Here is a 22,023-nt window from a genome sequence, read left to right on the forward strand (position 1 = left end):
CAGCTAAGTTGACAACAGTGGCGCCGCGGGTGTTAAAAGTTTAATTAGTATCGATAGTATCGAGTCAGATTGAGTAGTCAGCTGATAAGGTATCGATGATACCACAACCTCATCGATAGACGGTCTGAAAAGCATCGAGTATCATAATTATCGATAGTTCTCCAGTTCTACTCCCCATTTTTGTAAAACGCCAAATGAAAATTAATAAAAACTTCGTACCTTTAATTTAATGCAATAATATGTGCAATTTGAAGGTGAGTTAGCAACAATCAAGTGCATAGTGATGGACAGACGCAAACAGGTGCAACAACAACAAGTGAAAAGTGAAACGTAACACTGCCTCCAGTTTGTAGATTGTCTTGTCATTTCTCGGGCTCTCTCTCCTGAAGAAGGCTCTCAAGGACCGTCTGCTATATATAATATGTATATATGTTAACGGAATGTTCGTGGCAGCACAGAAATGAAAAAGTGAGCAAGAACTGTTGATGGGGGCTAACTGCAAGAATAGTGTCTTTGTTTGGCAGAAAAAGAAAGCAGAGCTGATGACGTTGAAACAATGTTCAAATTTCTCTCCATTGTGCCATTGCCAGTTATATATGGGGGCCATATAATTGACATTTGTGCACAGACATATGTGTGTGCATATTTCGACTTAAATCCATAGTGCATCAGATGGTCAGAAAGGTGCTTAAAAAATAAAAGAGTTGCAATTCCCCCATATGTAGAAATGTATGCACGTACATAGGTATGTGGCAGGCACGCATACACTGGCATGCTTGTATAAATACCAACGAATACAGATGCAACGCCAGCATACATGCACATGTACTAATGTATATATGTATGTATGTGTGTGTGCCTTTCAACGACAGCTGACGTTGTTGGGGTATCGATGGGGTAACATTTGGGGTATCGGTGGGGTATCGTTGGGGTATCGTTAATCGTAAAACAAGTTAAAAGCGCAACGTTCTTCCTATATACGTACGTACGTGTACACACACACACACACATGCATATTTATAGATTGTATGCGTATTTATGAGTAGTGTATGACTTGAATTGAATGTTTTTTCCTGCCCCATTGCAGCATGCCGATTCAGGCGCCCTCATGGACAGACTTTCTGAACTGTCCCATCTGCTGCAATGAGTTTGCAGCCAGTCAGCGTGTACCAATCAGTCTGGGATGTGGTCACACGATATGCAAGCTATGCCTGACCACCCTCTACAATCGCCAGTGTCCCTTCGATCAGGTAAGTGCTATAAAATGTACCATACAGTGTGTCAAGTAAATATGCTGATAAGGGAAAAACATTCACAAGATTTACTTAGAAAATGAATTAATTCTCCTATGTTTATTTGGCTCATGGAATATGTAAGATAAATAAATAATGAGATGATCCAATAAAAAAATGATTAAGTTGTGAATATACTTATTTATTATCTTAAAAAAATTACTTGACTAACTGTTTATACGCTTAGTCGAACAGTTACTTGCTTTACTGTTTAAATGCCTAGTCAAGTAATTGTTTTGTTAAAGAACAAAATTAATATATTTTTTTATTTGCGAAAAAAACATTTCAGGCCTTTATATTTATTTTTCTTAATTATTAAACTTGCTTGTAGTATTGAGAACAATTTAAAATACTCGTAGTATTGTGATCCACTTTTAAAAATAATTAAAAGACATTAACCGACTTACAACTTAATTATCTGTAGCTTCCTTCTAAGTAAAAAAATATAAATGCTTTAAGATACAACAAAAATATATCATATTTTAAATGGAAAGATAGTTTTGTACCTTGAAGCTATTTTTAAAAATTAACTTATAAGTATTTTATTTTGTCATTAAAATTATTTAACTAACTGTATATAAAATTTTCATATTATTTTTTTCTCTATATTCTTAATTTTTTAGACGCTGATTGTCACGGAAATCGACAACTTGCCCATTAATTATGCGCTGCTGCAGCTGGTGGGCAATGGAAGTGGAGGTGGAGGTGGAGGAGGAGGAGGAGGAGGAGGAGGAGGAGGAGGAGGTACCGTTGTGGCAGGTACAGGCAAAGGTGTGTCCACAAAGGATTCAGATTTGGCAGATATTGCACCAAGTGTTTTAAAGCTACAACCCGAACATCTCAAGTGCTATAAGCTTGGCAAGAAATGCATCGAAGATCTGGCGTTGCATCTGAAATCATTTCTCAACTTGAACAGCAGCAATATGCTGACCAGACCCATGCAACGCAAGCTGGTCACCTTGGTCAACTGCCAGCTGATGGAGGAGGAGGGCCGAGTGCGGGCACTGCGAGCAGCCCGCTCCTTGGGCGAACGTACCGTCACTGAACTGATATTACAACATCAGAATCCGCAGCAGCTAAGCTCCAATCTGTGGGCAGCGGTGCGTACACGTGGCTGCCAGTTCCTAGGCCCCGCCATGCAGGAGGAGGTGCTGAAGCTTGTGCTGCTGGCCCTGGAGGAGGGCTCTGCATTGTCGCGCAAGGTACTGGTCATGTTTGTGGTGCAACGACTGGAGCCGCACTTTCCACAAGCTTCCAAGACGAGCATTGGCCATGTGGTGCAGTTGCTCTATCGCGCCAGTTGCTTCAAGGTGTCCAAACGTGAAGCGGACTCCTCACTGATGCAGCTGAAGGAGGAATTTCGCACCTATGATGCATTGCGGCGGGAACACGATGCACAAATCGTGCAGATTGCCACTGAGGCGGGCTTACGGATTGCCCCAGAGCAGTGGTCGTCCCTGCTCTATGGAGACATTGCACACAAGTCGCACATGCAGAGCATCATTGACAAGTTGCAGACGCCTTCATCGTTTGCCCAGTCAGTGCAGGAATTGGTCATTGCGTTGCAGCGCACAAGTGATCCTGCGAAGCTATCGCAGCTGCACAATCATCTGCAGTATTTGGCCAGCATTGATCCGTGCGTTGAGGCAGCTCCCTGGGAGGATGTATCCAAGGCGCTGGACGCCGTGCGGCATGCGGTCATGGGTCTGGTTCACTTCCTGCAACACCATGGCGTGCGGAAGCCACAGGACAGCAGTCTCGCCAGTGGAGCAACCAACACCAACAACACCAAGTATAAGATAAGTCTGTGCCGTGATCTGAACGTGCGTCGCGTGTGTCCACGTGGCGCCAGTTGCACATTTGCCCACTCACAGGAGGAGGTGGAACGCTATCGTGCCCGCAACCGGGGGAAACACATCAAATCCCCAATGCCCATGGCAATGCCAAGTATTCCAGCTAATGGCAAGAAGCCGCTGCCCATGGCCAATGAGGTGCCATCACACGCTGGCGGCCCCATGATGCCCATATCGCCCATACGCTATATGCAAGCACCAGCACCACCGCATCGGGGCTACCTGGAGCCGCTGCCTCCAACCGCACACAGTCTTTCACCCAGCGGAGTACATTCTCAGATGATGCATCCACATCATAGTCCCATTGCCCGGCAGCAGCAACAACAACAGCAGCATACGGGACTCAACGGGCTGCTGGTGGCACCACCACCACCACCAGGACGCTATGAGCCACGCTTTAACTTTGGCCCGACGCCGGCACAGCCGAGAAATCCAGCACGAGGAGAGTATCCAGGTAACTCCAGTGCAGCACCACAGCGTAACCCACCGAACTTCAACAACAGCAATAGTAATCTACACAATCATGGCAAGAGCTTCTGCAGCATGCTTCCAGCGGATGTCTATCATTCGCCATTCTTTGGTAACACAAACACAAACAACAACAACAGCAATGAGGCAGCCGTCAATAGCAAAGTTAATGCCGAGCTGCCAACGAAACTGGGACATCCAGTTGTCACTGGTGTCGCTAATCCTGGCAATAATCCCTGGGAGCATTCGTATATGCAACAGCAGTTGGCAACGCTAACGCCGTCCAGCAAGAATCCCAGTCGATCGACCATGTCGACCATTTTACCCGCAACAGCTGATACCTCATTTTATGATAAGAAACCGCCGAGTAATGTTAATATTGATCTGGAGCTGGTCAAGCCCTTGACCGATAATGCCGCCAATTCAGATGCCATTTTTAGGTCCAACAATAACAACAACAACAACAGTGGCCACAACACTAGCAACAACAGCAGCAACAACAACAACAACAATAGTTCATTGCTACTCTGGGGTAATCCCAATAAAGATTCGGCCAATTTTGTGCGTTCCGACTCGATATTGGATGACGATGCTTCGACCTATGATGTGCCCACCGGCTCCTCGATGCATAGTCGCTATGGTCCCATTTGTCCCAAGCGCACCACGAGCAATTGGAACAATTGGTTAATGGAGAACGATCCAAAGAGCGACAAGAGCACCACGTCCGGAGAGCTAGGCTATGTGGCAACCTTCAATGACAGGCTGAAACCCGAGCACAATGACAATGTCAATCCAAATGCCAATAAGGTAAGTGGAAAGAAATCCTGGAGAGCTGCTTATTCAGATTACAATTAATAATATTGGACAAAGTTACAAGAACAAAAAATTTAATTCCAATTTTAATGCAGAATCAAAATAGATACCAAAATATGATCAAAATGATATTCCGCTTGAAAAGTTAAGTTTTGACAAAGTTATGAGAGCTCAATATTATGAATGACCAAAATAGAATCTAAGTAATTAAGATTTTGATGCAGAATCAAAATAGAGGCCAAATAATGATCAAAATGATATTCCGCTTGAAAATCGGTTAAGTTTTGACAAAGTTATGAGAGCTCAAAGTTTTTGAAAAAATGTTAAGGGGTAGGTATGGAAAAATATGACAGTGAAGACCAAAAAACTGAATTTTCTAAGTAATAAAGATTTTGATGCAGAATCAAAATTGGGGCCAAATAATGATCAAAATGACATTCCGCTTGAAAATCGGTTAAGTTTTGACAAAGTTATGAGAGCTCAAAGTTTTTGAAAAAATGTTAAGGGGTAGGTATGGAAAAATATGACAGTGAAGACCAAAATACTGAATTTTTTAAGTAATTAAGATTTTGATGCAGAATCAAAATAGAGGCCAAATAATGATCAAAATGATATTCCGCATGAAAATCGGTTAAGTTTTGGCAAAGTTATGCGAGTTTGAAGTTTTTGAAATAGTGTCAAGGGGTAGGTATGGAAAAATATGACAGTGATGACAAAAAAATTGAATTTTCTAAGTAATTTAGATTTTAATGCAGAATCAAAATAGAGGCCAAATAATGATCAAAATGATATTCCGCATGAAAATCGGTTAAGTTTTGGCAAAGTTGGCGAGTTTGAAGTTTTTGAATAAGTGTCAAGGGGTAGGTATGGAAAAAAATGACAGTGATGGCTAAAATATCGAATTTTCTAAATAAATAAAATTTTAATGCAGAACCAAAATAGAGGCCAAATAATGATCAAAATGATATTCCGCATGAAAATCGGTTAAGTTTTGGCAAAGTTATGCGAGTTTGAAGTTTTTGAAATAGTGTCAAGGGGTAGGTATGGAAAAATATGACAGTGATGACCAAAATATCGAGTTTTTTAAACAAATAAAATCTTAATGTAAAATCAAAATAGAGGCCAAATAATGATCAAAATGATATTGCGCATGAAAATCGGTTCAGTTTTGGCAAAGTTATGCGAGTTTGAAGTTTTTGGAAAAGTGTCAAGGGGTAGGTACGGAAAAATATGACAGTGATGAGCAAAATATCGAGTTTTTAAATAAATAAAATTTTAATGTAAAATCAAAATAGAGGCCAAATAATGATCAAAATGATATTCCGCATAAAAATCGGTTCAGTTTTGGCCAAGTTATGCGAGTTTGAAGTTTTTGGAAAAGTGTCAAGGGGTAGGTATGGAAAAATATGACAGTGAGACCAAAAAATTGAATTTTCTAAATAATTAAGATTTTGATGCAGAATCAAAATAGAGGCCAAATAATGATCAAAATGATATTCCGCATAAAAATCGGTTAAGTTTTGGCAAAGTTATGCGAGTTTGAAGTTTTTGAAATAGTGTCAAGGGGTAGGTATGGAAAAATATGACAGTGATGACCAAAATATCGAGTTTTTTAAACAAATAAAATCTTAATGTAAAATCAAAATAGAGGCCAAATAATGATCAAAATGATATTGCGCATGAAAATCGGTTCAGTTTTGGCAAAGTTATGAGTTTGAAGTTTTGGAAAAGTGTCAAGGGTAGGTACGGAAAAAATATGACAGTGATGAGCAAAATATCGAGTTTTAAATAAATAAAATTTTAATGTAAAATCAAAATAGAGGCCAAATAATGATCAAAATGATATTCCGCATAAAAATCGGTTCAGTTTTGGCCAAGTTATGCGAGTTTGAAGTTTTTGGAAAAGTGTCAAGGGGTAGGTATGGAAAAATATGACAGTGAGACCAAAAAATTGAATTTTCTAAGTAATTAAGATTTTGATGCAGAATCAAAATAGAGGCCAAATAATGATCAAAATGATATTCCGCATAAAAATCGGTTCAGTTTTGGCCAAGTTATGCGAGTTTGAAGTTTTTGGAAAAGTGTCAAGGGGTAGGTATGGAAAAATATGACAGTGAGACCAAAAAATTGAATTTTCTAAGTAATTAAGATTTTGATGCAGAATCAAAATAGAGGCCAAATAATGATCAAAATGATATTCCGCATGAAAATCGGTTAAGTTTTGGCAAAGTTATGCGAGTTTGAAGTTTTTGAAATAGTGTCAAGGGGTAGGTATGGAAAAATATGACAGTGATGAACCTAAAAATTAAATTTTCAAAATAAATAAAATTTTGATGCAGAATCTATTTAGAGGACAAATAATAAAACAAATTGAATTTCCCAAAAAAATCGGTCAAGAAGTGACAAAGCTATGACTGATTGAAGTTTGTAAAAAATTTTATATTTTAAAAATATCTTTTTTACAACACTAGTATCTAGTATTACAAAAATTTTGTTTTATTTGTTTTCTCCAATTTGGGTATTCTTGATACTTACCTGATATTATTTTTAATCGCTCTCAGAACTCTGCCGGACGTGAAAGTGTGTTTATCTGGAACAGCGATTTGAATGCGAATGCGACAAGTCCGTCGGGCAATTATTGGAGCAACAGCAGCGATCCGGCAGGAAGTGGAACCACAACGCTATCGTCCCACAGTGAAAGACTGAAGCATCATCAGTTGCTGGATAGGAAGCCGCAGTTGTTGTCGGAGGATAGTTTTGAGGGTGGCATCGATAGCGGTATGATGATAGAGTTGGAAAAGAATCTGGTTGATATTGTTGAAGTCTGGTCGAATCCAGATGATAGCGGCATTAAATTGGATTGAGGCAGTTGGTGAAACCAGGTTGAGAGTGGAAACATAATGCAATCATTTTACAGATGTCCTTTTGAGGGACACTTTAGAGGTTTGTACACCGCACACAGCTTCAAATTCTAGAATTTCAAGTAACTAAACAACAACAACAACAACAAAATGTAGCAACTAGTTAAAGTTTGATCGTTATTGGATCAACAGATGATAAAAAGAAAAAAAATTGGGTTTGGGAAAAACTAGAAACTATTATATAATTGTCTACATAAAGTGTTGCCACACTCCATATATCGATTGATATGTCGCATATAACTTATCTTATATGTTAGTTGTTCTCTTTAAATTGATGTTCGGCCAAACCGAACTAATCCGTGTTCTACGAGTATTTAGTATATTTAATTTTTTTTGTGTTTTCTTTCGTAGTTTGATCTGTTTTGATATAGAAAACTGATTATCAACTCGTACATAGTGAATATAGAATATATAAATAATTATATAGAATTGATGTCTAAACTAGCCACGACCTTTAAGCACAACAACAATAACATAGATCGTAGTTATTTCAAATTGATATACATAATGAATTATTAATTATGTCTATACAAACAAATTTCCATAGGTGTTGGGCGATCTTCAGGAAAATACTATACATGATCACAAAACTTTGCGAATTGCGTCCGTTCGAAAGAATACTAAAGAGATTTACGTTCTGGGGTCCCTAGCAAGATGAAGAGCAAGACTATAGATCTAAAGATCTCTAGATCGTTAAGAGAGATGAACATTATGATGATGAGGAATTTGTTTTGGATTTATTTGTTATTTCCAGGGAATCACAAAGTCCCCGATTCTCCGAATTATTTTTTTTGCTAGTATGAAGCAGTCAATGTTAACTGATTAAAGACAACTCGAGAGTAAAGATATGTGTGTCTGAAAATTGTACTAGAATTGAAATGCCAAAATGCTACTACCATCTGTAATTGTAAGACCCCAACTACATAATGCTGATAATGTATGTAGTCTCTCAGTGGGTCGATTCGTGATTTTTACTATATAAATATATATATATATGGGCATATATAAGCAGAAATGCTGATCCGATTGAAAGCTAAAAACAATATTTTGTGTGTGTTTAAATATTATATATACTATATCTTTTTTTTGTATAATTTTTAAATTATTAACTATTTCAAAATCGAAACGCTATTTTTATATACACTAAAGAGAAGATAAAAAAGATGAAAAACAAAAGAAGATAAAAAAGATAACATATATATGTATATGTACTAAGAAGTTGGGGTAAAAGTGTGGCCCGCACCTTGGGAGGGACCCACATACGTTTGATAATTTATATATGTATGTGGATGAATGTTTATATTTCTTAAAGAAATTTTAATAACGCTATTGTGCGATGTTGTTAACTATTGTACTATATTATTAAATTTATTGAAAATAAATTAAAATCATGTCCCTTTTCGTTGTACTCGTTAACTGTGAAGCGATGACAAGATAAAAAAAAGGCTTCTAAACAATTGCATACATACATAACCCTACTAAATATAGATACTACAAAAATATATATACATATATATATATATGTATTTGTATATGTATGTATGTATATACGTATGTAATACATGCGTTAAATATTTTAATTGATATATTAATATTATATATTAATGTCAGATGATCCCCCGTTTGCTTTCGATTCAAATGCAATCTAACAAAGGATTTTGTAATATTTAAGCAAAAGTCAAGAACCTATAATACCTAACATTATAAAGAGATAGAGAAAGAAAAAGAATATGTTGCGATCGTTTGTGCACATAATTACTAAAACGGATTGATCATTAAAAATGAATTAAATGTGTTTGTTATACCGAAAAATCTTTGTAATTGTAAATTTATTTCTCAGTTGTTAATGGGAATCCGAAACATGCGACAGAGTTTAGTTAATGAAATCAATACATTGTAAAAAATATATGTATTTCCTATATTATATATAAATTCAGTAACTGATGCATTAAATGTATGTAATACCTATGTATACTTAAGTATAAAAAAAAAAACAAAAACTAATTAACAATTAAAAAGTGCGAATGAGATTTGTAATATGTATTTGTAAACTGATTTTGAGTTGATCAAGTTACGCTCATTTGCCACGCCCACACCCATGCCCACACCTCAATCAATTAAACAAACAAACAAACAATCAATCAATCATCCATCAATCCTTAATCCGCAACGTACCCTGCGTACTTAAAGACACCACTCGGTTTTGGGCATACTGAATGTGGTGCAGTTTTAGTCTAAACCCAATGGGTTCATAACTGTCGTTGTTGAGTTGAGTTTTGTAATTTTATAATTATTAAATTGTATAACATGAAAATAGGTATGATTGAAAATAATTGCATCTTCTAGCAGAGGCTAGAATTAAATGATTAAAACAAATACTGATCCGTTTCGTTGCCAAGAGCACAGCATCTAAATTTTATCTATCTATAAAAGTATACAAATATTTTATTTATATTGTATGTATTACACGTATTTTTTGTATTATTACTAAATGTTAATCTTAAGCAATTTTCGAGTTCTGTTAACCCTAAAACAACAATTTTATTTATTTTATTTTTGCCAATAAATTTCATTTCAATTGAACTTTAGTTTGTTTTCATTTTCGTTTTTATTTATCCATAGTTTATAACAATTGTGAACATATCAGAGCCGATTCACTCGTGAATGAAACCTAGAAACTTACATGATACCACCACCCGATGAAGAAACCACCCGAAAGTTAACTATGATTAAGTAAACTTAAACAGTAACTAGTTACAGACAATCGACATAATGTTCTTAATAGCATGTACGTATATGTCTCTGAGAAATGCACTCAACTAACAGATTAATATGTATATATAGAAATGCCTATGTATTTGATAGACGCTTCTGTTCCTTGTGACCTAGGGTTAGTGAAAATTAATAGCATACGGATAATTACAATACGAGTATTTATAAATGTCTGAAATACGCATTGCAATAGTTTAAATGCCACAGTTAATAAAAAAAAAAACATACTTAAATAGTAAATATCTAAAGTGCTTCATAAGTAGCTACAAATCGGGCGCTTCTTTCAATTGGCCAAGTGACTTACAATAGTTGATCTATCATATGATATCTATAACTATATATCTTCCATCTTAACACATCAAATGTGTTATGGCGAGGACAATACAAATGCTAAAACAAATAATTAAAATAATAACAAAAATATTAACAACTTTATGCTTTTTGATCCATAAAATACAATGTCTTCGGCACAATCCATTTGAAATACGCTCAGCTCTAAGAAAATAAGTCCTTAAAGATATGTGGGAAATGTCCATTCGAATATTTGAATATATACTTATGTACAAACAAACAGAAGAAAAATATTCAGCGTGAAATTTGTGTGTTATTAGTTGGAGATTCTTAAATTGTGATGATGTGAAATTTACAGTTAACATATGAAAACTACTCCCAGTTTAATGGGAAAAAACAAACAAATGTCTTTATATTTCCATAGATATGTATTATTATAATAATCTTAACTAACAAACTAATGTATACACATACGCACACACACACATTAAGACACACGAGCATACATAATAATCAAGAAAAACAATGAAATATTGTTTCCAAAACTAAAATAATAATAACGAAATCATGAAAGATGCTCGCATAATAATATTGTATCTGTATCTATTAGATACTTTGTCCTGTTTATAATTGTTACTTGAATTATGTATGTACTACTTTTGCGTGTGCTGAATTTTCTTAAACAAAACAAATAACAAGTAATAACAACTCATTATAAATGTATTAGAAATTGATAAATTCAATGTGTGTGTGAGAATTCTCAATAAAGGTTATTAAACAGATTCAAAACTGAAGGTTATGTTTGGGGGGAGTATTACACTACACTACTAATATTTAGAATTAAAAGTTAATTTCCGAAATGCGTTTTAAAAATTCAATTTTTCTTAGAATTAAATGATGAAAAGCTCATTTAATAATTATTAATCTTTTCAGTATGTATTTCACTTTCAGCTATTGTCATCTGAGTCAAATTACGAGCTCTGAGTCTTGTGGTTTTATAGAACGTTACATATACAATTTGCTGTGGTTAATTATGATAATCAAGTCAGTAAACAAGTTTTAAATAGTACAAAAGTTTATTAAACAGATAACAGACACCAATATTTAGATAAGAGACTAAGTTACTAATTATTCTTCCAGCTGGGGAGTCCACATCACTGGAAATTCGAGCTCTTTTATTTCCCCAACATCCAGTAACCAAGCTGTACCATTTTTGGCCTGTTCAGCGACCTTTACCATGTTCTGGGCACAGACTTGAGGTGGCTGACGCTTTATAGCCCTCATAGCCGAATCAATTTGAAAGGTTGTCTTCTCCCGTATGTCATGGAGCAATGGGGTGTCCGTGAAGCCAGGACAAATGGTTATAAAGGAGACGCCACTGCGCTCGAAATTAGGAGAGCCCTATAGAGGGAAGATTACAATATCAGTTGAGAAGAGAAGTTTATTTTTAAACCTACCGCAAGACAGCGAGTTAAGGCCGTTACGCCATGCTTGGCCGCCGAATAGACGGACATAATAGGAGTTGGTTGTATGCCAGCCACCGAGGATATATTCATAATCCTTCCTCCCTTGCCACCCTGTGACTTGTCCATATATTCCAACGCTACCAAGCAGCTATTGACCACGCCCAGCTGCAAGTGTTGATCAATTGAAAATCATACAATTCCATTTATTATTTATTTAATTATATTTTGCTTACCAGATTTATCTGTATGGTCAGCTCCACATGCCGATCATCCATCAATCCCATGCCATTGATCACAAGATCAAAGTGTCCCATACGCTCCGCAGCCACTTTATAGGCAGCCTCTATATCCGATCTTTGGGTAATGTCCAGTTTCTGATAGAAAACTGTGGTCTTGGGATATTTAGATTGCCAATCCCCCAAGATCTCTGCATTCAGCGTCAAGTCGAACACGGCCAACGCCTAATGCAGAGTTACCAAAAAAAGCTAATTAAGAACATGTTGTAAATTGGACTTTGGCCAACACAAATTTACCTGCAGCTTACGCTCGAGCAGCTCTGCGCACGCTTTTTGGCCAATTCCACCAAATCCACCGAGGTAAACGACATTTTTTCCAGCCAAATCCATTGTCAATTAGCAGTTGTACTCGTGTGTTGTTGAACGTTTCAGCTTTGTTTTTCAACTGATCGCATTGGCCTCAGACTCGGTGATCGTTGACACTGTTTATCAATCGTTGACTCCATGGGATCTAACTATGTATTTAAATGCTCACTGAGAACACACGATTATCAACGGAGAGAACGGTTTTTAGCATCTTATACTCTCTTTAATAGCGTACATTTTATTGCCTTGTACTTTGGATCTAAGCGATGCTCAGTTTAAGCTATATACTCTCTTTTGTGCTCTACTTTTGCTTTATGGGAGGTATTTATGAATTTGGGAATAATAAACCAATCAGTGTGGAATAAAAAGTTTTATCTGGAGATTTTAAAGTTTAAAGCTTTTTCCTATGTGCTATCTAAAAATGTAGGCCTTTAAACTTTGAATTTCTTTGATTGAACCTAACTCTTACCTATCGTGTGTTGCACATACATATTGCAATTAATTAAGCCTATGAGAATAAGGTTATTAGACGCAGTGATAAGAGTTTCTTATCGCAAGAAAGTGTAATTATATGTGTGTATATATTCTTTCATTATAAAATATAATTATTGACAATAAGTTCATATTTCACTTTCTTTTTTTAATAAGATTTTTCTCTGCCTCAGACAAAAAAAAAATGTGTCGGAGTATAAAATAAAAATTGAGTTATGTTTAGTTGATTTAGGTTATAGTTTTCCGAGATAAATTATAATAACTTTTCGTTTAGATTTCTTATACATATGAGCATTAGGTTATGAGACCACTTCACAACGTTTAAAACTGCACTAAAAGAAGAACTTAAACTGAAGACAAGACATAGCTTAAAATTTATTAAAATTATTTTTAATTTATTTTGGATTGAAATTAAAGGAAAAATATTTGTTGTACGAAATTAAATAAATTTGAATACAGAATGAATTTAAATGCCAAACCATGAGCAAATTGACATTCCGCTTGAAAATCGGTTCAGTTTTGACAAAGTTATGAAAGTTTGTAGTTGGTCGAACCTTTGACCTACCAACTTTACAAGTCAAAATTTTTGTCAAATTTCACATGATTTTTTACAGAATAATAAATGTTCTCAGAATCAAATTTAAATTGTTGTTTTATACTAATTACGATATAAGGAGTTGATTAAATCTGAAAACTTGAGATTTAAAATTTTATATTTTCAAAATTTTAAAGGGGGGACCCTTTGCATTGAAACCTAGATTTAGAGAAAAATAAATTTTTTTACAAAATAAATTAAATTTGAATGCAGAATGAATTTAGAGGCTAAACCATGAGCAAAACGACAATCCGCTTGAAAATCGGTTCAGTTTTGACAAAGTTATGAAAGTTTGTAGTTGGTCGAACCTTTGACATAGCAAATTTACAAGTCAAAATTTTTGTCACTTGATTTCTTACAGAAAAATAAATAATAATTACGATATAAGGAGTTGATTAAATGTGTAAACTTTTTTATTTCCTTAATATTTCTCTTAGACCTATCGACACCATTTTATGCTTTCACTTGGTGTAAATCATTCCAGTTTTCCTGCCATTTATTTTGCACCGGAACTGGCAAATCGACTACAAAGTGGGAAGCCCTAAAAGACGTTACAAGTGCGTGGGCTGATTGCGTAATGTGTGATCGGGTATCGTTAACCATGTGCAACCAATATCAATATTAAGTTCAGATTATTACAGCACCAATGGTGGTGGTGCAGTGGTGCAGCTCAAGCTGTTGTTGGTGGTTGTAAACTGATCGCGATTTCGATTTTGATTTCGAGGTCATTGCGCAGATTTCTGACAGAGATGCCGCCTGGGGTTACCAGGTGGGTGGCTGGGTGGTGTATAAATAGCCAGAGCAGAGCAATTGCAGCATCAGTTGAAGCTCACAGCTAAGATAAACAATAACAACAACAACAGCAACAACAATAAGGATGCACTGCCTCTTTGGTTTCATTGCGATAGTTGCCCTGTTGACTGTCACTTCAGCTGCCGGAATTCGTCCGATTCTCAGCATTTCCCGCAGCGATGAACTGAGACGTGGCTACCAGGAACAGGATACGGCACGTGCCTTCTACTCCTATGGCTACAGCGATGAGAATGCAGCCAGAGCGGAGTACACGACACTCGATGGATCCTCCCGTGGCTTCTACTCGTATGTCGATGCCAACGGGAAACTGCAGACGGTCAAGTACGAGGCTGGAGGACGTCAGGGCTTCAAGGCGGAGGCCAGCAATCAGCCCAAGGCGCCAGTCGATGACAAGAAGCCGCCGCTGCCCGTGACGGACACACTGGAGGTGCAGCAGGCACGAGAGGCACATCTCAGTGCACTAAGAGAGGCACAGGAGGAAACGAGACGGGAGGAGGCACAGCAGCAGCAGGGGAAGGGACAGGATCAGGAACAGGAGCGGGGTACAAGCGAACGGACACTCAGCGACGAGGATGCGGACATCTTGGAGCGAGTGCGTGCGGAGTTGACTTCCATGTTAGCAGAGCGGGAGGAGAGTCGACTGGATGAGGAACAGAATCGCAAGGAAAATGCCCAAGAGGAAGATGATGCACTGCAGCAGCAGCAACGGCAGGAGGAGCAACGGTCACAGACTGCCAATGATGCCAAGGATCAGCGGCTAAGAACTGTCTACACACTGGAGGACATTAATTCCAGCAGTTATTTGAAGCTCAGTGATCTGCAGGATCGTCTGGACAGGAATAACCAGGAACTGCGTGTGCCCATTGGCGCCTATTATTCCTATGTCTCGCCCAATGCCAAATACAGTGTGACCACGCCCACCGAACTCCGCACTCTGCGTCCCGTAGCCCTCAGTCGTAGTTTGCTCCTGAGCAAACAGAATCAACAACAGAACAAGAACAAGAAGTAGAAATGGAGTTGGAATTGAAGCTGGAACAGGAACTAGAATCAAATGATTGTTGAACATTGGAATTTACTAGTTGTAGTTGTCTTAGTCTTAAGAATAAATGCAATCTGTGCACCACTGTGCCTAATTCTTGGATTTATTGAAGGAAAAGAAGGACAAAGATCAGAACTGGATATGGTTTTAGAATTCGAGCTGGTTGATAAAATACTCAAAGTTTGTGTTCGAAAAAAATTATAAATTTAATTAATGATATATTTTTATTTTTGTCGAAAAAATGAATTTGAAATATTAATTTTGAATAATTAATTTTGATTGAAAAAATGAATTTGAAACATTAATTTTTATCAAAATTATAAAAATGAACTAAACTTAAATTTGTTATAAGAAATCATAAAATATCTCTTAAGTTAATAATACCATACATTTTTAAAAATAATTAGAGACTGAAATCACAAAAAACATTTCAAAATGAATTGATTAAAAATTGTTTAAACATTTTTTTAAAAAATATGATTATTTTTCCTAATTTGTATTGCGCAAATCAAAAGTTGGAGTAATAATTGCCATATTTTAGAAATTTCAAAATTGAATATTGAAGCTAAAACTTTTTCAGGATACTGGGAACAAAAAACGTATTTTTGAAAATATCGATAATTTTTTTCGGGCTTATTAGGCGTATTACTCTAAATTACTATTTCTGAAATTATTTTAGGGATCTGCCTAATTTCATGGAAACAGAAAACACATCAATCACAAACTGAACTAAAATTGGAGTCAAATGATTGATGAAGACTAAAAAAATATAAAAATAATCAAAAAATAAATGTAAGCTGTGCACCACTGTGCCTAATCCTTGTAAACATCATTATTTATTTGCTCAACAGAATCAAAAACACAACAATCAATCAATCAGTCAGTCAGTCAATCAATCAAACAGTTCTCAAGCAACTGGCAGATAATCCCTGGACTGTCGCAACAGGTGATTGTACTTGTAGATGATACCACTTTCCGGCTGATAGACATAGATGGGCTGGGAGAGAATCGTGTGGCTGGGCAGGATCTTGGACTTCAATTGATTGTGCAGCTTCTCCGCCTCGAAGCGCTTGAAGAATGCCACCTTGGCAGCGGCAACTTCAGGAGTATCCTGCGGCGAAGTTGCCCCATTGCCTGCTGCAAGACGCAACTTGGCCTCGGCATGGGCAGCCAAGTGTTGGGCACGCAGAGCTGCCACCTCGGGTGTCTCCTCGTTGGGACGCTGTTGCAAGCTGCTCGCCGTCACACGGAAGCCATCCACATCGGCCTTGTAGTCAACTGTCTGCTTCTGGCCCGTGGCATCCACATAGGAATATGAGCCGTGAGTGACGCCATCTGCGGTGCGTGTCTCGTGCTTGGAATAGAGTGGAGCAGTATAACCATAGGCATACTGTCCATGCTCATCCTGGCTGTGGTACTGACTGACCGTGTCGGCTGACGGTGGTGCACCATAATCCAGCAAAGCTGTGGCATGCACCAACGGCACCATCAACAGGCAAAGTTGGAGGAACTGCATCATGACTTGGTTTTGGTCTTTAGTGGCTTATTTTTTGTGGGCGCTGCTAGTGACGTGGACTAGTACTCGCTCTAGAGAACTCTGTGCTGGCAACTGCTAGCGATTCTCCTTTTTATAAGAGCCTGGCGAGGCGCCTCCTTGGCTCTGTCGCCAGTTGCAGTTGCAGTTGCAGTTGCAGTTGCCAAAAATCCAATATTTAGCCATATCGTGCGTTCTCAGGAAGGTCGTCCAGTTTACTTTCATATTCCCTGTCTTAACTTAAGTTGTTGTTGTTGTTGCCGCCGCTTGTGGCAAGCTGTCTGTCCTCATGCTGTCTCTTCCTCTTGCTCTGTTTGTACATAAATATTTTCTCGATTTCAACAAGTTGAGCATAAATTTTTACACAAAAGCCGCAATTTGTTTTCATCTGTCAGTGTGCCTGCTTTCTTGCCCCGCCTTATGCCCCCATCCCATGCATCGATCGGAGGCAAGAACTTAATCAGGCCAGGTTTTGTGCGATGTCGTCGTGAGGTCAAGGAACCATTTGGGGCATGCTACCTTTTTTTGGTTTCGTTGTTTATGCCGCTATTAAATTTAATTGAAATCAAAACTTCGCATTGCATTTATGAAAAATATTTTGTGAGTTGATGCAGGAATTCGGTTTCCATTTTCTCTGTGAATTCATCAATAAGTTGAGGTAGGCTCGAAGAGTTTGTTATGCCAAAAAATTGTCAGAAATGCTGTTTATTGAAATGAATCAGTGAGTTTATTGCAGAGTTCGTCCAACGAGCTGATGATTTTGAATTTATCCTTGGAGAATTGAAGTATTTCTGATTTCAGTTTGTGTTGGCTTTTCTATGGGTTTAAGGTTAGACTTTTAGGATATTCCTTGGAACTTTTTATAATATTTTAAATGTGAAGAAACTTGATTTTTAAATATATATACATAAATTTTTGATATTCTAAAAAGTTTGATAATTAACCTTAAAAAAAAAAAAAATTCGGAGTTCATTCTTATTGTAAATTACATTTCTTGCTAAGAGAAAATATACGTAGCTTTAATAATACTCGAACTATGAAATTTCAGTCTGTTCTTTGGTTTTCTGCTAGAAAGTTATATAGATAGATATAAAGAATATTTTTTATGCAATCTCAGTATTTTCAGTTCTATTACCTCTTTTCTTTTACAATGGACTTAATTTTTTTTATGCAATCTCAGTATTTCTAGTTCTATTACATCTATACTTTTACAATGGATTTAATTTGTTAACAAGGTAGGCTATAGTATTGAGAGGGATCGAAGGAAAATTACAAAATAAAAGGATATTACGAAAATTTTAGACATTTTTTTCTTTTGTCAAAGTCGAAATTATCGAAAATATAATACATATTTTTTGTAATACAAATATTGAGAGATTCTTAATTTATGCGTAGGCTTAAACTTATAATCAAGGACAGGGTAGAGCCTAGTTTTTCTATTGTTCTCTATTATTTTTCTTATTTCCCAGAGCAACTTATTAAATTCTGGAAGGGAATAAGTAAATGCTAGGACAATCAGTATCAATCAAACTGTTTATTTGCTCAAAAGGAAATGTTTACAATAATATTTTGTTAGTAAATGTAACGAGAACTGTAATAGCGTGGAACTGTGTAGCCATAGACCGCGGGAACCGGAACAATGACATGGGAACTTCTGGCCACAGGCACAGCGGAAACAGCGGGAACACTGAGCAGCTCGTTGCGCAGCTTCTCGGAGGCGACACGCTTCAGGTGAATGGATTTGGCAGCGGCAACCTCGGCGGTATCGGCAACGGGACGAGGCAGCTCAACGTCTGGATGAGATTGACTGGACTGTTGATGTTGCTGAGTCGGCGCAAGACGCAGACGAGCCTCCTCATGAGCTGCCAGATGAGTCTGACGGGCGGCGGCAACCTCAATGGAGTCAGCTGGATGCTCGGCAGTGGCAGGGGCAACAACATCGTTGACACTTCGGGACTCCACAGCTGACGGCTGAAATTTCTGTGGCTTCACAGCGTGTGGCAAGTTGGTGGCTGCCACATGGAAACCCTCCGCATCGGCTGTGTAGTCAACGGTCTGCAACTTGCCGGTGGCATCACGATAGCTATACGTGCCACGTGTGGTGCCATCCAAGCTCCGTATCTCCTGCTTACTCGAATGTGGCTCGGCATAACCGTAAGCATACTGACCCAACGCATCCTGGGTGAGATACTGCTGCTGCGTGGGCGTAATCAGCGCCGTTCCCTGAGCCGTATACAAATACGGATAGTTGGCATACAGCGCCAACCCATTGGCCAAGGCCAAACAGGTGGCAAGCACCAGAAGTTGTTGCATCTTGATCTGTAAAGTTGGGAAACGCTGCGTCTAGAACGTGACTTGTGTCCAGAGCACTCGCCTCGTGGCTTCTTTCTGTCTTTGGTGTCTGAGGAACACGTCCTTTTATACCACTGAGAAATAGCGAGGCAGGTTCTGCCTTAAGCTTGTTCTTATTCTGATTTTGATTCTGACTCTGACTCAGACTGTTGTGTTGCAACTACACCCCACCTTACTGTGGGTGATCTGGCTGATCTAGCGGATACAATTTAATACTTAAGAATTAAGTAACAGGTTTAAAGATAAATGGAGTGTTGAATAAATTTTATTTAAGTTTGAATTAACAAAAACTTTAGTTTAATTTGGTATAAAAATGAATTTTATTTTTAACTGCTTAGTCTTTTTTCTTTTTTGACAAAGTTTCAGAAAAATATGGGAAGCATTTTGATTTAAAGACCATTTATTTCTCCATTTTCGTTCTTTATAAGCAATTTTTATTGAAAAAAAAAAAAAAAATATTTAAGCTAAAAATAAAACTTGATTTTATAATTTTTAATCGATCTGTTCGACTATTAGCTGCCCAGTATCTAAGTGTTTGTCGCCGTTAAATCAGCACAAAATGAAATTAAAATTTTAAATAAAGCTTAATAATATGTGTAAAAAATTATATTTAAAGATATATTAAAAAAAGGAGGCAACCCTATCCGTAAGACCACCAAGCAGACGAGTAGATTTCCGCTAAAAATCTTAACAACTTTAATTTGATCAATTTAAAAATGCTCTTACATTATTTATTTATTTTTTTTTATGTTTTTTTTTCAATACTTAAGAATTAGAATTTTCTTCCGCTGCATAGTCTAATTTGCCCACTGTGCTGCTGCTGCTAACGAGGTAAAGGCAAATTGATTTCTGGCCGCTTGCAACTTGTTCACTTGCAGCTTGTTGTCATCGTTAACGGTCGTCAGTGTTGCTTAATTGTGGCATCACAGCTTAATGAATTTGATGGCATTTGCAAACATAGCTCACTTAAGAACTTGGCCCAAACCTTAAGCCAAACTATTGCTTATCACGAGAGCGAGAGAGAGAGAGAGAGAGAGAGAGAGCGGCTTAAACAGCAAACAGAGATCAAGGCCATGAACTGGAGGCACGCTCTCTGATTGTTCAATTGTTGTTGTTGTTGCTCATTCATGCAACTGCAACTGCAACTGCAACTGATTTAAAATGCGTCTCGCATTGCGGCATTTCAAGGTGAGTGAAGGCCAAGGGCCACATTTGTCCAGCTTGGGCCTGGCCAAGGCCTCAATGCATTGCATTTGGTTTATTTTTAGTTTATCTCATGCCACGCATCGCTGCCACAGCTGCAAGCGGCAACAACGCGTTGCTGCAACATTGCAACAAGCCACTGTCTGATTAGGATTGATAGCATTGGCCAAATATAGTTATAGTTATCGTTATGTCCTTGACTCTGGCCATTTCACAGCTTCAGCTTCAGTTGATAAGTGCATTTTAATGTCACAACTCTTCCCTCTCCTTCTCCTTCTGCTTCTTCTTCTTCTTCTTCTTAATCAAAGCCCAATTCTGTTGGCCATAATTTGTCCAGAGTTGCAGTTCCTTAATGATCTTGTTGGGGCGTGTTTATAGTACTCTAAAACACTTTAAATTCCTTCGCACCTGGGCACAACTTTAGACCGAGATTGTCCGCCTAGTTCTCTGTGAGTTCTCCTCCGAGTTCTCTTCCAGTTGTTTTCTTAGCAAATTCCTATCATCAACTGGCTTTGGGAACTGGTTGTATGTTGTCACCTGGTGATTTGTGCATCATTAGTTCGCGGCATTCGAGGGTTAATTATTGTTTCTACTTGAATCTCAGCTCTGGGACACACCTAGTAAATAAGTATCTCTGCTGTGGTCAACTATTTGTTTGTTCTGTTTAATTAATACCCTACAGCAGTGTATTCTGACTATTTAAAACAGTTTGTAAACCAATTTCTTTAATTTTTTTCGAACGTAGCTGATTTTGATCATTCTGTACTTTTAACTATCTATGTGAACTCAGACAGTTATAAAGCTATCCTAATGAAACTTGGCACAGTTACTGGTTATTACTTATAGCTTCTATATATGTTAAAAAACCGATATATCGGATTACTTTTTATTAAGTATATATAAAAAGTTCTCTACAATTTCTTTGAAAATATAATAAAGCAGTATTAAAAATTCTGTGTTGTTTAGAAAATATTTTGATTTCAATTCTAAATTTATTTTCTATGTTATTTTTGATAATCCAAATTCTTGGTTTTTTAAACATCCAAAAAAACGAGTTTTATTTGAAATTCTAACCCTATTAAATATATATTCAGTATTTTCAGAAAGTTAGTTGATTAAAATTTAATTAAACAAAACATGAAAATGTATTTAAATTTCGGACTATTCTGAGCCCATTCGTTTGAATAAGTTTTGACCATAGGAAGTTGTTATAAAATTAGTTTTATTATAAGAAACGAACTCTATAAATATATTGAATATTATTAAATTAAAGAGCATTTTAAAGCGTATTTAAGTTTCCGTCAATCCTATTCCCATTCTATTATCTTTCATCTGTTTCCTGATATTTATATTTTTGGCTACAAATGACGCCATCACGCACTGTTGACCAAATATTAGACGCTGTCAGAGGCGTATAAATCATTTCCCGCTTTCGTGTAGTTACATCTACCAAGGGAAGAGCGGGGAATGGGGGAATTAGCTAGACAGCTCTATAGAGCAAACACATACATTAACCT

The 22,023-nt window shown here is 37.2% G+C and overlaps 4 protein-coding genes across 6 annotated transcripts; 2 read left to right on the forward strand and 2 right to left on the reverse strand.

Annotated features, from left to right (window-relative positions):
• The first annotated feature begins 118 nt into the window (after positions 1-118).
• LOC117786553 (roquin-1) lies at positions 119-9,925 on the forward strand. 3 transcript variants are annotated; one of them, XM_034624875.1, is made up of 4 exons: positions 119-254; positions 1,088-1,250; positions 1,916-4,420; positions 6,988-7,483. In XM_034624875.1, the coding sequence occupies exons 2-4, from the start codon at positions 1,089-1,091 to the stop codon at positions 7,288-7,290; spliced, it is 2,970 nt and encodes a 989-aa protein (XP_034480766.1). In that variant the 5' UTR covers positions 119-254; position 1,088; the 3' UTR covers positions 7,291-7,483. The 3 variants fall into 3 exon arrangements, 1 of the variants encoding a protein (XP_034480766.1); XR_004617639.1 differs by lacking the exon at positions 119-254 and adding an exon at positions 8,102-9,925 and having other exon boundaries at positions 6,988-7,369; XR_004617638.1 differs by lacking the exon at positions 119-254 and adding an exon at positions 7,895-7,962 and having other exon boundaries at positions 6,988-7,369.
• Positions 9,926-11,535: 1,610 nt separating this feature from the next.
• On the reverse strand, positions 11,536-12,569 carry LOC117786555 (alcohol dehydrogenase 1). The gene is made up of 4 exons (XM_034624876.1): positions 12,410-12,569; positions 12,110-12,337; positions 11,868-12,041; positions 11,536-11,811 (listed from the first exon to the last, which is right to left on the reverse strand). Exons 1-4 carry the CDS (start codon positions 12,500-12,502, stop codon positions 11,539-11,541), a joined length of 768 nt encoding a protein of 255 aa, XP_034480767.1. The 5' UTR covers positions 12,503-12,569; the 3' UTR covers positions 11,536-11,538.
• A 1,866-nt stretch (positions 12,570-14,435) lies between these two features.
• LOC117787551 (inner centromere protein) lies at positions 14,436-15,511 on the forward strand. The gene has a single exon (XM_034626099.1). It carries the CDS (start codon positions 14,443-14,445, stop codon positions 15,385-15,387), a length of 945 nt encoding a protein of 314 aa, XP_034481990.1. The 5' UTR covers positions 14,436-14,442; the 3' UTR covers positions 15,388-15,511.
• A 697-nt stretch (positions 15,512-16,208) lies between these two features.
• Positions 16,209-19,295, reverse strand: LOC117786907. The gene is made up of 2 exons (XM_034625325.1): positions 18,526-19,295; positions 16,209-16,950 (listed from the first exon to the last, which is right to left on the reverse strand). The coding sequence occupies exons 1-2, from the start codon at positions 19,262-19,264 to the stop codon at positions 16,325-16,327; spliced, it is 1,365 nt and encodes a 454-aa protein (XP_034481216.1). The 5' UTR covers positions 19,265-19,295; the 3' UTR covers positions 16,209-16,324.
• Between the last annotated feature and the right edge of the window lie 2,728 nt (positions 19,296-22,023).

The sequence above is a fragment of the Drosophila innubila genome (assembly GCF_004354385.1).
Source record: "Drosophila innubila isolate TH190305 chromosome 3L unlocalized genomic scaffold, UK_Dinn_1.0 0_D_3L, whole genome shotgun sequence".
Lineage (NCBI taxonomy): Eukaryota > Metazoa > Arthropoda > Insecta > Diptera > Drosophilidae > Drosophila > Drosophila innubila.